At 48.6% G+C, this 14,847-nt stretch overlaps 2 protein-coding genes across 2 annotated transcripts in view; one reads left to right on the top strand and one right to left on the bottom strand.

Annotated features, from left to right (window-relative positions):
• exd2 (exonuclease 3'-5' domain containing 2) overlaps positions 1-5,526 on the top strand; it is a 32,578-nt gene extending 27,052 nt beyond the window's left edge. The window contains exons 7-11 of the mRNA XM_064953079.1: positions 755-861; positions 2,241-2,376; positions 2,518-2,680; positions 2,869-3,071; positions 3,472-5,526. Coding sequence (XP_064809151.1) covers positions 755-861; positions 2,241-2,376; positions 2,518-2,680; positions 2,869-3,071; positions 3,472-3,688 — 826 coding nt within the window. The 3' untranslated portion in view covers positions 3,689-5,526. The remainder of the gene's footprint in view (positions 1-754; positions 862-2,240; positions 2,377-2,517; positions 2,681-2,868; positions 3,072-3,471) is intronic.
• A 4,977-nt stretch (positions 5,527-10,503) lies between these two features.
• The window catches only part of si:ch211-168d23.3 (BRD4-interacting chromatin-remodeling complex-associated protein), a 47,155-nt gene continuing 42,811 nt past the window's right edge, over positions 10,504-14,847 (bottom strand). Inside the window, 1 exon segment of the mRNA XM_064955539.1 lies at positions 10,504-12,882. Within this exon segment, the coding sequence (XP_064811611.1) occupies positions 11,444-12,882 (1,439 nt within the window). The 3' untranslated portion in view covers positions 10,504-11,443.

The raw sequence follows: 14,847 nt of genomic DNA, 5'->3' as shown, positions 1-14,847 counted from the left end.
GCCTGGATACAGCCATTAGCCGTGGTATATTGGCCATATACCACAAACGCCCTGAGAGGTGCCTTATTGCTATTATAAATTGGTTACCAACTTAATTACAGCAGTAAAAATACATGGTTTGTTTGTGAGATATGAACAGGATCCATTGGCAATTCACGTTCACACATAGTAGAAAATCCAATCGCCTGACTCTGCATTCACCTGCATCTGAGACACTAAATGTAACAGTTTAACTTTAGACCGTCCCCTCGCCCATAACCGGGCACGGACCAGGGACCCTCTGCACACAGCAACAACAGTCACCCACGAAGCATCCATTACCCACCGCTCCACAAAAGCCGCGGTCCTTGCAGAGCAAAGGGGAACCACTACTTCAAGGTCTCAGAGTGAGTGACGTCACCGATTTGAAACACTATTTAGCGCGCGCCACCGCTAACTAAGCTAGCAAGTTTCACATCCGTTACATAAACACCCCAACATGTTGGATGACTCAGGCATTCTTCCTGCTATTTTCTATGGGTATCATGCTATAAAAGTGATCTGATGTAAACGCCCTGTACCTGTTCCCTACTAGGTGTAGAATCGAGGCCCAGTCGTAGCTCATAGGAGAGCTTACGCCCAGGTGGTGGAACAAGTGTCATTTTACGATCCAACTGGTGCAACCTACCCTTGTCCGTTGACCTTTTCTCACCACGTTAGGGCAGCTCTGTATCCAGTGTAGTGACTGACCAGGATTCCCTGTCGTCGTTTACAGGAAGTCCCCTCTCTATGACAACTGTTTCCTCCATGCCCCGGATGGACAACCCCTCTGTACCTGCGACAAGAAGAAGGCCAAGTGGTACCTGGATAAAGGAATAGGAGGTACATACAGCACTGCCAGGCCCTAAGCACTGCCAGGCCCTAAGCACTGCCAGGCCCTAAGCACTGCCAGGCCCTAAGCACTGCCAGGCCCTAAGCACTGCCAGGCCCTAAGCACTGCCAGGCCCTAAGCACTGCCAGGCCCTAAGCACTGCCAGGCCCTAAGCACTGCCAGGCCCTATACCCACCAGGTATACAGCACTGCCAGGCCCTATACCCACCAAGTATACAACACTGCCAGGCCCTATACCCACCAAATATACAGCACTGCCAGGCCCTATACCCACCAAGTATACAACACTGCCAGGCCCTATACCCACCAAGTATACAGCACTGCCAGGCCCTATACCCACCAGGTATACAGCACTGCCAGGCCCTATACCTCACCAGGTATACAACACTGCCAGGCCCTATACCCACCAAGTATACAACACTGCCAGGCCCTATACCCACCAAGTATACAGCACTGCCAGGCCCTATACCCACCAAGTATACAACACTGCCAGGCCCTATACCCACCAAGTATACAGCACTGCCAGGCCCTAAGCACTGCCAGGCCCTAAGCACTGCCAGGCCCTAAGCACTGCCAGGCCCTAAGCACTGCCAGGCCCTAAGCACTGCCAGGCCCTAAGCACTGCCAGGCCCTAAGCACTGCCAGGCCCTAAGCACTGCCAGGCCCTAAGCACTGCCAGGCCCTAAGCACTGCCAGGCCCTAAGCACTGCCAGGCCCTAAGCACTGCCAGGCCCTATACCCACCAAGTATACAGCACTGCCAGGCCCTAAGCACTGCCAGGCCCTATACCCACCAAGTATACAGCACTGCCAGGCCCTAAACTCACCAGGTATACAACACTGCCAGGCCCTATACCCACCAGGTATACAACACTGCCAGGCCCTAAACTCACCAGGTATACAACACTGCCAGGCCCTAAACTCTGCCAGGTATACAACACTGCCAGGCCCTAAACACTGCCAGGTATACAACACTGCCAGGCCCTAAGCACTGCCAGGTATACAACACTGCCAGGCCCTAAGCACTGCCAGGTATACAACACTGCCAGGCCCTAAGCACTGCCAGGTATACAGCACTGCCAGGCCCTAAGCACTGCCAGGTATACAACACTGCCAGGCCCTAAGCACTGCCAGGTATACAACACTGCCAGGCCCTAAGCACTGCCAGGTATACAACACTGCCAGGACCTAATACCAACCAAGTATTCTCATATGAATAAACAGTTAATTGGAGTTCTTTACTGTAGTAGTTGGATTCATACTGTTAAATGTGGTTTAAAAATGTACTTCTTACAAAACCCCAGTTCACTTGAATTTTGAAGTTGACACTAAATTAGTTTATCTCTCCCATCTCTTCTCTCCTCCTCTAGTGCTGCAGAGTGAGGATCCATTCATCGTGCGTCTGCTGTTTGAGCCTTCGGGACGTCCAGACTCCCAGCAGGACTACTACCTGACTGCCAAGGAGAACCTGTGTGTGGTGTGTGGCAAGAACGACTCTTATATCAGGTGAGGAGAACCTGTGTGTGGCACTAACCTAAACATTTGTTTTTATCAACAATGTTTTTATTGCCAAACACTTTGCTACAGTGTGCACTAATGAATACACCCCAGTTATTAATCACCCCCCCCCTCTTCTTACCCCTACAGGAAGAACATCGTTCCTCATGAGTACAGACGTCACTTTCCCACGGAGATGAAAGACCACAACTCCCATGACATCTTGCTGCTGTGCACTTCCTGTCACGCGGCCTCCAATGTCCACGATGGCTTCCTGAAGCAGCAGCTGGCTGATGAACACGCTGCCCCCCAGGTAGAAGGGTTTGGGGGAGGGGTTAGGGGCAGGGAGGAGGGTTTGGGGGGGAGGGGTTAGGGGCAGGGAGGTGGGTTTTGGGGGGGAGGGGTTAGGGGGCAGGGAGGGGCCGGGGGTTTTGGGGGGAGGGGCTGGGGGTGTGGTTTTGCTCTACTCAACTGTATGGATTAATTTCTACCCCCCCCCAGGGTTGTGAGGAGGGCGTGCGGCTCCAAGAGGACTCTGACCGCAGGAGGGTTCGTTCTGCAGCCCGCGCCCTCCTGACTGCGGGGGAGGGGCTCCCTGGGCCCCGGAGAGACGAGCTGCAGGAAGTCATCAGGAATTACTTCAACGACCACGACGGGGAGCTGACGACAGACACCCTGCAGAGTGCTGCTGGCCTGGAGACACGGTGAGACCAAGGGAGGGAGGTTGTTGAGGAACTATCAATGCCCATGTTGTGGGTTCAATTCCCACAGGGATCACATGCACATACTCTAAATGTACTGTCATGTTAGATATCGGTCTGTGGTATATATTACAAACTATATATGCTTTTTTGGGGGAGGATTGTTTATAAAAAAAATAAATGTGTAGTCCTTTCTTCACCCCTCCCTGTGCCCCTCCCTGTGCCCCGCCCTTCGCCCCTCCCTGTGCCCCTCCCCCCTCGCTTCACCGCTCTCTGTTCCCCGCCCTTCGCCCCTCCCCCCTCGCTTCACCCCTCCCTGTGCCCCGCCCTTCGCCCCTCCCTGTGCCCCGCCCTTCATCCCGCCCTCCGCCCCTCGCTTCACCGCTCTCTGTCCCCCTCCCAGGATCTTCAATGAGAGCTACGTTCCCCACGGGCTGAAGGTGGTGCAAGCGCATGCCAAGCAGGGTCTGAAGGGGTTAATGGGTCTAGAGCGCCACTGGAGGCAGCACTTCCTGTCGACCATGACGCCGCGCTACCTCCCTCCTCTGTGGTCCGTCAACCACAACCACAGCAAGTTCCTACGCAAATACGGCGAGGATCTCCCCATCCAACTCAACTGAACTACAGTCTACGTTTTTAACCTGAAAAGGGCCAGGCAGTTTGGCATGACAAGGAGTCTAAGAAAATGGATTGGTAGCCAGGCTCCATCTCTCTCTCTATTTATCCATCAGCTTCTCTCTTCTCTGGATCACAGTTTTTTTCAGTAGTTAAAACAGAAGCTACATTATCCACACTGGAGCCCAGAGAGCTGACTGACCGACCGACAGTGTCTGGTGGTAGTCTCACCTCCACCTGGGACGAGGCAGTCTGTCACCCTGTTCCTATATGGTGACATGCATGTTGAGTCAGACCTATAGACCTACGGCCCTCGCTTGAACTCAAAACGTCCCCTACAGGCCCTCCGATGAACTAGGGCCAGAGACTAGCAGAGACCATTGGCTGAAATGGTACCCCTATTCTTTATAAAGGGCAGTGCTTTAGACCTGGGCCCATAGGGGTGCACCATGTAGTGTCTAGAGCCATTTCAGATAGCTGGAGCCTGAGGAAATGGACAGACTGCCTTGGTTCTGACAGAGGTACGGCCTAGCTTGGAGCCCGAGGAGATGGACAGACTGCCTTGGTTCTGACAGAGGTACGGCCTAGCTTGGAGCCCGAGGAGATGGACAGACTGCCTTGGTTCTGACAGAGGTACGGCCTAGCTTGGAGCCCGAGGAGATGGACAGACTGCCTTGGTTCTGACAGAGGTACGACCTAGCTTGGAGCCCGAGGAGATGGACAGACTGCCTTGGTTCTGACAGGTAAAGGAAGTCTGTATCAAGAACACCATCCATGCTGCAGGATTCATAATGAAATTATATTGCATATGGACACTTTTTAACCAACACTGTGGTTTGGTTTCCCAGGCAGATTGACTAGTCCTGGTCTTAAAAATCCATTTAAATGGAGATTCTCTCCAGGACTAGATTTAATCTGGGGCCAGTGAACCAACCCTATGTATATCAATATATAAAAATGTGAAATGTGATTTTCACCAATTTCAGAAAATCATGTATTTTAAGACTACGCTGAAACCTGCTCTTAATTCTCATGAAATATAAATTATAATTTTCCCCTGCAGGTTTTCAGCCCTAATGATAATTCCTATGCGTTTGCGTATGTGCGGAAGTCAACGGTTGGCTTTGCAAAGGTGACTTTAATTCAACGACACGATTTGATGTTCCCGTTGTTGTTTATCTTCAACAGATCAGACATTATGATATGACCACCAGCCATTGGATGCGTCACAAATGACACTACTTTTGAACGGGGACCCACAAGGCAGTGCATTTTTTTTATAGTGATTTAAAGGTTCCATTTCAGTCAGACACTCAGGTTCAGTAGGACAATGTAGAACGGTTGGCTTGGCGACGTGACATCACTTCCTCCTATACTGTCTGGCTGCATCCCAAATTGCACCCTATGCTCTACATGGTGCACTACTTTATGTTGGTCATGGATGTGTTCTCTCTCTCTAATCGGGACACCTCATGTCACATGTTTTAGTGTGACTCTTCTCCTCATTAGAAGAGATTTAAAATCAGGACACACAATCTTCATTCCTCTACAACAGTTCCAGTCCAACCTCCTTTCCCCCTCCTAATCATTTCACGTTGAGATAAGGACCAGCCTGTATGTATTGGTAGCCTGAGAGTGACCAGCTTCATTGGTTAGTAAAGAATGATGGCCTTCTTGTACGGCGCGGCTAACCCGTTGACGCGTACGGCGCGGCTAACCCGTTGACGCGTACGGCGCGGCTAACCCGTTGACGCGTACGGCGCGGCTAACCCGTTGACGCGTACGGCGCGGCTAACCCGTTGACGCGTACGGCGCGGCTAACCCGTTGACGCGTACGGCGCGGCTAACCCGTTGACGCGCACGGCGCGGCTAACCCGTTGGACGCGTACGGCGCGGCTAACCCGTTGACGCGTACGGCGCGGCTAACCCGTTGACGCGTACGGCGCGGCTAACCCGTTGACGCGTACGGCGCGGCTAACCCGTTGACGCGTACGGCGCGGCTAACCCGTTGACGCGTACGGCGCGGCTAACCCGTTGACGCGTACGGCGCGGCTAACCCGTTGACGCGTACGGCGCGGCTAACCCGTTGACGCGTACGGCGCGGCTAACCCGTTGACGCGTACGGCGCGGCTAACCCGTTGACGCGTACGGCGCGGCTAACCCGTTTGCAAAGCAGAGATTTTCATGTTCTTGAGCATGACGACAATTGCGTTTTGTTTAAATTGAGAAGTGTTTAACTTAAAGAAACCAGCAGCTTTTTCTTTTTTTTACATTTGTCCAGATGTAACCCCCATAGAAGCTGTTCTGTTTCCCTAATATTGTAAAATAAAAGATCAGATTTGTCTACTTGTGAGGCTGGTTTTGATTATTCAGAGTGGATGGATTGTAGTGTTGTCATGGACAATTCTTTAAGTGAGAGACTTTTGTTATTTCTTCAAACAATGAATCTTTATTGATTTTTAAGAATTGCAATAATGAAGCTGATCAACGACCATCCATTGTTGATCGTTTGATAACCTTACAGAAGGAAACCGTGGGTCTTTGTTTTATATATATAGCTGACACTAAAAATGCTTAGTCATGGCTGATTCCACCCCTCCCCTGCAGCTAGGGGCATCACAAGCCATCTTGGGTTAATCTTGTGAGTTTTTGTGGTGTTTCTCAGACGCCAAGATGATTTAGAAACGAGGGGTTTGTGTTTACTCCTCCAGGCCATCTCTAGCTCGGGTCCCAAACACCAACTCATTCTCTGGAATGCAGGTTGTAGGTTTAATCACCAAGCCATCACAAATCAATTTCTTAGTGTCGAGGCCCAACTCACTCACACAGATGAGAGTACTGAAAAACCTTATTCGATGCATAAACAGTATTGTAACATCTTGTAATTTTTCTACCATCGTGTTCAGTTAAATACATTGCATCTTTGGCTAATCTTTATCACCTCTTGTTCTGTCTGCATGTTTTATATCAAGAATGAGATGGGTGGGGGGTGGACCATCAGTTCAGTTGAACAAGAGAAACACAAAATAAACACTTTGTTTTTAAATACAAAATCATTTTAATAGTCTGTAAAAATGTTGTACAAAAGCATTGTCCTTTTACATTTTGTAAATGAACGAATCGCTTATCTCCCAGGAGTCTATAGTTGGATGTTGTCAGTATTTAATGAAGTTTATACAATCCACTGTTGTGGTGTTAAGGCCTCTTGATATTGCCATTAAAAACATTCTGTTAGTCAAATGGTTTGTCTTTTTTGTTGTTTTGAACCAGTGTATAACATGGGCTGTCTCAAATTTACACCCCTTCTTCCCTGTACAGTGCTCTACATTTGACCAGGGCCTTATGGGCTGTCCAATCACACCTTCTAGTTTCGCAGTTCAGTCAAAACAACAAACAAAATGCATTACAAAAAAAATGTCTCAACAAGCAGAAATTCCCTCATTCGCCCCCAAATGTTCTTCAATTCAAACAGTAATTTGTTTGGTTCAGTGCTGCTCAATAGACGTAACAGTGGAATGTCACAACCATAAACATGAGGCACGTTCAGCAGGATGCTAATGGTTTTTTTAACGTTCAGATGGAAATATGCTCTGTATTCTGAACAAAAATATAAATGCAACAATGTTAAATGATTTTACTTGGTGTGTGTGTGTGTGTGTGTATAAATGGAAATCAGTCAATTGAAATACATTTATTTAGGCCCAAATCTATGGATTCCACATGACTGGGCAGGGGTCCAGCCTTGGGAGGGCATAGACCCACCCACTGGGTTGCCAGGCCCAGCCAATCAGAATTAGTTTCTCCCACAAAAGAGCTTTTTTTCAGACAAATACTCCGACGTACGGAACATTTCTGGGATCTTGTATTTCAGCTCATGAAACCAGACCAACACCATATTTTCAGTAGTTAAAACAGAAGCTACATTATCCACACTGGAGCCCAGAGAGCTGACTGACCGACCGACAGTGTCTGGTGGTAGTCTCACCTCCACCTGGGACGAGGCAGTCTGTCACCCTGTTCCTATATGGCGACATACATGTTGAGTCAGACCTATAGACCTACGGCCCTCGCTTGAACTCAAAACGTCCCCTACAGGCCCTCCGATGAACTAGGGCCAGAGACTAGCAGAGACCATTGGCTGAAATGGTACCCCTATTCTTTATAAAGGGCAGTGCTTTAGACCTGGGCCCATAGGGGTGCACCATGTAGTGTCTAGGGCCATTTCTTTTGGTCGGTAGAGAAACATGCAGCTAGAATCACGTCTGCTCTATAGATGGAATTTACTGAACAAGCCTTGGATCAATCAATCCCTCCTGTTGGAATAACACGCCTTGGATCAATCAATTCCCCCTGTTGGAATAACACGCCTTGGATCAATCAATTCCCCCTGTTGGAATAACACGCCTTGGATCAATCAATTCCCCCTGTTGGTATAACACGCCTTGGATCAATCAATTCCTCCTGTTGGAATAACACGCCTTGGATGGATCAATCAATTCCTCCTGTTGGAATAACACGCCTTGGATGGATCAATCAATTCCCCCTGTTGGAATAACACGCCTTGGATCAATCAATTCCCCCTGTTGGTATAACACGCCTTGGATCAATCAATTCCCCCTGTTGGTATAACACGCCTTGGATCAATCAATTCCCCCTGTTGGAATAACACGCCTTGGATCAATCAATTCCCCCTGTTGGAATAACACGCCTTGGATGGATCAATTCCTCCTGTTGGTATTACTATGAACTACTGAATTATCGCGTTGCCTAGCAGCACTGCACTATGTTACTGCATACCAGAATTCACATTTTGTTCAGTAAAGTGGAACTGTTTGTATGATTCTTATTTTTTTAAACCCTGAACTACCAAAAAGGTGACTCTCCCAATTCCAAAGAAAAAAAAAAAAAATCCCAAAATGCATTGCTTTTACTTTCACATATTCAGGGCTCTCCGTTTAGAGGTCATTTTAAGAGTTAGACATATTATCAAGACAAATAAATAAACTTTTAAATAAAAGTATTGAAAATGTGTAACACTACCCCCCCACATTAATTAGCCTTTTTTACATGAATGATAGATTGTCAAGTGTACAAGCCAAACAGCGACTGCTTTACATTTTCTTTTTTCTTCACATTTGAGTCTTCCCTTTAATTATTCAGCCTTGAACATACAGGGTAAACCATAAAAGGCCGAATTCAGGGTAATATACGGTTGAAGTCGGAAGTTTACATACATTTAGGTTGGAGTCATTAAAACTCCTTTTTCAACCACTCCACAAAATGTCTTGTTAACAAACTATAGTTTTTGCAAGTCAGTTAGGACATCTACTTTGTTCATGACACAAGTCATTTTTCCAACAATTGTTTACAGACAGATTATTTCACTTATAATTCACTGCATCACAATTCCAGTTTGGTCAGAAGTTTACATACACTAAGTTGACTGTGCCTTTAAACAGCTTGGAAAATTCCAGAAAATGATGTCATGGCTTTAGAAGCTTCTGATAGGATAATTGACATCATTTGAGTCAATTAAAGATGTACCTGTGGATGTATTTCAAGGCCTACCTTCAAAATCAGTGCCTCTGCTTGACATCATGGGAAAATCAAAAGAAATCAGCCAAGACCTCAGGAAAAAAATTGTAGACCTCCACAAGTCTGGTTCATCATTGGGAGCAATTTCCAAACGCCTGAAGGTACCACGTTCATCTGTACAAACAATAGTACGCAAGTATAAACACCATGGGACCACGCAGCCGTCATACCGCTCAGGAAGGAGACGCGTTTGGTGCGAAAAGTGTAAATCAATCCCAGAACAACAGCAAAGGACCTTGTGAAGATGCTGGAGGAAACAGGTACAAAAGTAACGATATCCACAGTAAAACGAGTCCTATATCAACATAACCTGAAAGGCCACTCAGCAAGGAAGAAGCCACTGCTCCAAAACCGCAATAAAAAAACAGACTACGGTTTGCAACTGCACATGGGGACAAAGATCGTACTTTTTGGAGAAATGTCCTCTGGTCTGATGAAACAAAAATATAACTGTTTGGCCATAATGACCATCGTTATGTTTGGAGGAAAAGGGGGAAGCTTGCAAGCCAAAGCAGTTGTGGCAGCATCATGTTGTGGGGGTGCTTTGCTGCAGGACAGCAAAGGATTCACCCAACGTATTGTGGGAAGCTTGTGGAAGGCTACCTGAAACATTTGACCCAAGTTAAACAATTTAAAGGCAATGCTACCAAATACTAATTGTATGTAAGCTTCTGACACACTGGGAATGTGATGAAAGAAATAAAAGCTGAAATAAATAATTCTCTCAACTATTATTCTGACATTTCACAGTCTTAAAATAAAGTGGTGATCCTAACTGACCTAAAACAGGGGATTTTGACTAGGATTAAATGTCAGGAATTGTGAAAAACTGAGTTTAAATGTATTTGGCTAAGGTGTATGTAAACTTCTGACTTCAATTGTATAAAGCTGATGATTCTCCTAGTTTTTGGTCCAAGGCTGGTAGAAGATACAGGTGAGCTCCAGTCGGGCTCTGGTGCCGGGCTGGTAATGTGGTGTGTTAGGAGGCCGGGTATATTGTGTGTGCCAAATGGCGTCCTATTCCCTATTTAGTACACTCGTTTCGATAGGGAATAAGGGTGTCATTTGGAATGTACTTGGAGACCTCTCACTACCCTCACACAGAAACTCTCACACAGAAACCCTCTTATTGCTAGCTTGTTAAGAAGTTTTGGATCTGTTCTCGTCTTTTAACCCCCCCCCCCCAAAAAAAAATAAAAAAAATAAAAGACATTCAAATCACAGAATCCAGCGGGAACGTGGAAAAACGCCTATTTTTTTTCCCCCCAAAAAGAAGGACTGTATCTTTCACACCTTGCGTCAGATCTTTTCTCTTTTCGCTGTGACTCTTGACAGGCTCTTGTGAATGTATGGGATATGTTGCCATTTGCTGGTGTATTCAGGGGTGTATTCATTAGTGCACACCGCAGCAAAAAGGTTTTTTTTTTGTTTGTTTTTTTTGCAACAGAAAACATTTTGCTAACCGAAACAAGAGATTCTATTGGGCAAAAGTCAGGTAGGTGCTTCCCTGTTTCGCCCCCTGTCTTGTTTCCGCTTGTTTGTAGTGAATACACCCCAGATGAACGATACGTTTCTTTAAACCGTTATGTTGAAGAAAGAACCATCAGGTCATTCACAATGTTCCTAAAAACACTGACTCACTCAAACTCACCATCTACCCCCTACACCCAGGCACAGAGATTCACATAAAGACAACCTTCCTGCTCTTAATCAACCCAATAATCACATTTTACACAGTTGGCACAGATTATTGAAATAATCCACTATAGGATCTTCTTAGTAATATAAAGCAAAAATAATAATAATAATTCACATTTGAAGAACATGTTTTTTTTTAAACAAATGAATAATCTCAGTCTGCTGTTCTCCTGTCTCTGTTTCTCACTGTTATTTATAAATATTATACACCTGGCGTCGTGATCCTCAAACTACCACTGACACGGTATATCTCCTACTGAATTAGATTTTATCTCTTACATTTACATCAAATGAACCATCGAGAAGATAATGCTTGGTGTACATTTCTCTGCATTTCCTGTTGTTTTTTTTGTGCCTAGTCTTTATCCCTCGTCCTCCTAGCTTGGTTAAAGTAGACCGAACGTTTTGGAACCGGCTGAGTTCTTCCCCCTCCCCTTCCTTCCAGGTGTCCCTCATCTCAGGAGTCTCTAGAGGTTTCCTTGTAGGATGCTAGTGATGGCCTGGTCCAGTAGGGAGGCGGGAACTGCAACCGGGCACGCCCCCTGGATCCGGGGCTGGGCTGCAGCCGTGGGACCCTGCAGGCGCTGCAGCTCCAGGATGCTGTCGATGGCACTCTGCAGGTGTTCACTGAGGGTGTTGTCCTCTGGCAGGGGGGGTTGGGGGCTAGAACTAGCCTCGGGCCTGTCGCTGGTCTGGGGAAGAGGCTGGGGCCTGTCGCTGGTCTGGGAAAGAGGCTGGGGCCTGTCGCTGGTCTGGGGAAGAGGCTGGGGCCTGTAGCTGGTCTGGGGAAGAGGCTGGGGCCTGTCGCTGGTCTGGGGAAGAGGCTGGGGTCTGTAGCTGGTCTGGGGAAGAGGCTGGGGCCTGTCGCTGGTCTGGGGAAGAGGCTGGGGTCTGTAGCTGGTCTGGGGACGAGGCTGGGGCCTGTCGCTGGTCTGGGGAAGAGGCTGGGGCCTGTCGCTGGTCTGGGAAAGAGAATGGGGTCTGTAGCTGGCCTGGGGAAGAGGCTGGGGCCTGTCGCTGGTCTGGGGAAGAGGCTGGGTTCTGTAGCTGGCCTGGGGAAGAGGCTGGGGCCTGTCGCTGGTCTGGGGAAGAGACTGGGGTCTGTAGCTGGTCTGGGGAAGAGAATGGGGCCTGTAGCTAGTTTGGGAAAGAGGCTGGGGCCTGTCGCTGGTCTGGGGAAGAGACTGGGGTCTGTTGCTGGTCTGGGAAAAAGGCTGGAGCCTGTCGCTGGTCTGGGGGAAAGGCTGGGGCCTGTAGCTGGTCTGGGGGAAAGGCTGGGGCCTGTCGCTGTGCCTGTCCGCCTGGAATGGGAGGTCCGGAAGAGTGGGCCTGAAGCGTTTCAGTTTGGGGGTACTCATCTCTCCAGGGTCTGAAGGGGGAGGCTCTAGACAGGCAGTCTGTGGGTCTAAGCTCGGCATAGTAAGGGAGTTTGGGGAACTTATATATTGTGAACCCAGTGCTGCTGTCTGAATCTGTGCAACAGATTCCCTGCTGTCACTATGGTGACCATGTGGGATGTCCTCTACTACTTTGGAGGGCAAGGCTCCGTTCAACATCTCATCATCGATTGGATGGCAGGGGGTCCTATGGGAGGAGCCCTGCTCAGTCAGATCAACACTCCCATTGATCAGTTGGCCGGTGTAGTACCGCTTGTGACCAGAGGAGGCAGTAGTGTGCACGGTGTCACAGGCTGAGTTGTGAACCACCATCCTGGATCCAGCCTTGTGTTTGATGGTGAGCCGAAGGCCTCCGCGGCTGGTGGAATGGTAGGTCCTGAGTCCCGGGGGTCGGTCGGAGAGTCTGGTCCAAGCTGGGGGGGAGGGGAGGCTGCCAGACCGATCCAGCCCCACACGGGATGACGCGGAGCTGGAGGACTCAGATGCATGCAGGGTCATCAGGAAGGACTCTGTGGAAGATACAAGGGGAGGGAACGCTACACATCGGAACATTACATAACACAACACTGACTGACTATGTTCAAAGAAGAGCTCATTAAACTTCAAAGAAAGACATTAAAAAGAACAGGGCTCCGGGCAGCCGAGCGGAAATGGGGGAAAACTCGCCTCCCTGCGGACCTGGCATCCTTTCACTCCCTCCTCTCTACATTTTCCTCCTCTGTCTCTGCTGCAAAACACTTTCACCACTACCAAATTCCAAGCACCTGCCTCTAACCCTAGGAAGCTCTTTGCCACCTTCTCCTCCCTCCTGTATCACTACACCCCCTCCCTCTCTGCAGATGACTTCGTCAACCATTTTGAAAAGAAGGTCGGACATCCGATCCTCGTTTGCTAAGTCAAACGACACCTGTTCTGCTCACACTGCCCTACCCTGTGCTCTGACCTCTTTCTCCCCTCTCTCTCCAGATGAAATCTCGGTGACAACGGCCGCCCAACAACCTGCCCGCTGACCCTACACCTCCTCTCTTCTCCAGACCATTTCTGGAGACCTTCTCCCTACCTCACCTCGCTATCAACTCATCCCTGACCGCTGGCTACATCCCTTCCGTCTTCAAGAGAGCTACAGACACCCCTTCTGAAAAAAACCTACACCGATCCCTCCGATGTCAACAACTACAGACCAGTATCCCTTCTTTCTTTTCAATCTCCCGCTTCTCTCTCAGAATGACCTTCATTATCCAAATCAGTCAGGTTTCAAGACAGTCATTCAACTGTGTATCACGGAGGCGCTTGCAAAGCTAACTTTATCCTTCTAGACCTATCAGTAGATCCTCCTCTCCACCCTCTCCGAGTTGGGCATCTCCGGCGCACCTGTGTTGCGCCCTACCTGACCTGTAGGTACACTACACCTGTCCCCCAGTAGGTACACCAAGTCACTCGGCTCTGTCACCTCACATGGTACTCCTATCATTGTAGGACGACACACAATTACTTCTCCTTTCCCCTTCTGATGACCAGGTGGCGTACGCATCTCTGCATGTCTGGCAGACATATCAGTGTGGATGACGGATCACCACCTCAAGCAGTACCTGTACTCTCCCTCCCGGGGAAGGACTGTAGATCTCGTCACGGTTGACACTCCATTGTGTCCTCCTCCCACACCTGTGGCGTGATCCTGGACAACACCCTGTACCTCAACTAACATCACCTGTACCAGTAGGTACACTACACCTGCCTCACACAGGAACTACCTGTCATCTCCCTGTCTGGATTACACTGCACCTGTTGGCTGGGCTCCCTGCCTGTGCCATTAAACCACCTGTAACTCATCCAGAGCCGCAGCCCGTACACTACACCCCGCTCCTCCGCTGTCTCCACTGGCTGTCCAGGTAACTACACCGCTACAAGACCATGGTGCTTGCCTACCTGTGAGGGGACACGTAGTACCTCCAGGCTCTGATCAGGCCCTACACCCAAACAAGGGCACTGTATCCACCTGGTACACTGAGGACAGTACCAGTTCCCGCTCACCCAGTCTGTTCGCTACCTGTACCCCAATGGTGGAACAAACTCCCTCACTTGACAGCTGTAGTCAATCACCACCTTCCGGAGACACCTGTACACCCCACCTCTTTAAGGAACCTGTACCTGTAGGTACCTGTCACCCCCCCTTAAATGATTTAGATGCACTACTGTTCCACTGGATGTCATAAGGTGAATTCACCTGTAATTTGTACCTAAGAGCGTAACCACTTAAATGTAAATGTAAAATGACATTTCTGGTTAAACATCACAGTGCTTCACTTTTAGCCCAGTAGATAGGTCACCTGTATACCTGTAGGTACACTACACCTGTACCTGTAGGTACACTACACCTGTACCTGTAGGTACACTACACCTGTACCAGTAGGTACACTACACCAATACCAGTAGGTACACTACACCTGTACCAGTAGGTACACTACACCTGTACC

The sequence above is a fragment of the Oncorhynchus masou genome, chromosome 32, assembly GCF_036934945.1.
Source record: "Oncorhynchus masou masou isolate Uvic2021 chromosome 32, UVic_Omas_1.1, whole genome shotgun sequence".
Lineage (NCBI taxonomy): Eukaryota > Metazoa > Chordata > Actinopteri > Salmoniformes > Salmonidae > Oncorhynchus > Oncorhynchus masou.
The sequence above is the reverse complement of the archived record's forward strand: the minus strand, read 5'-3'. Positions and strand labels throughout refer to the sequence as shown.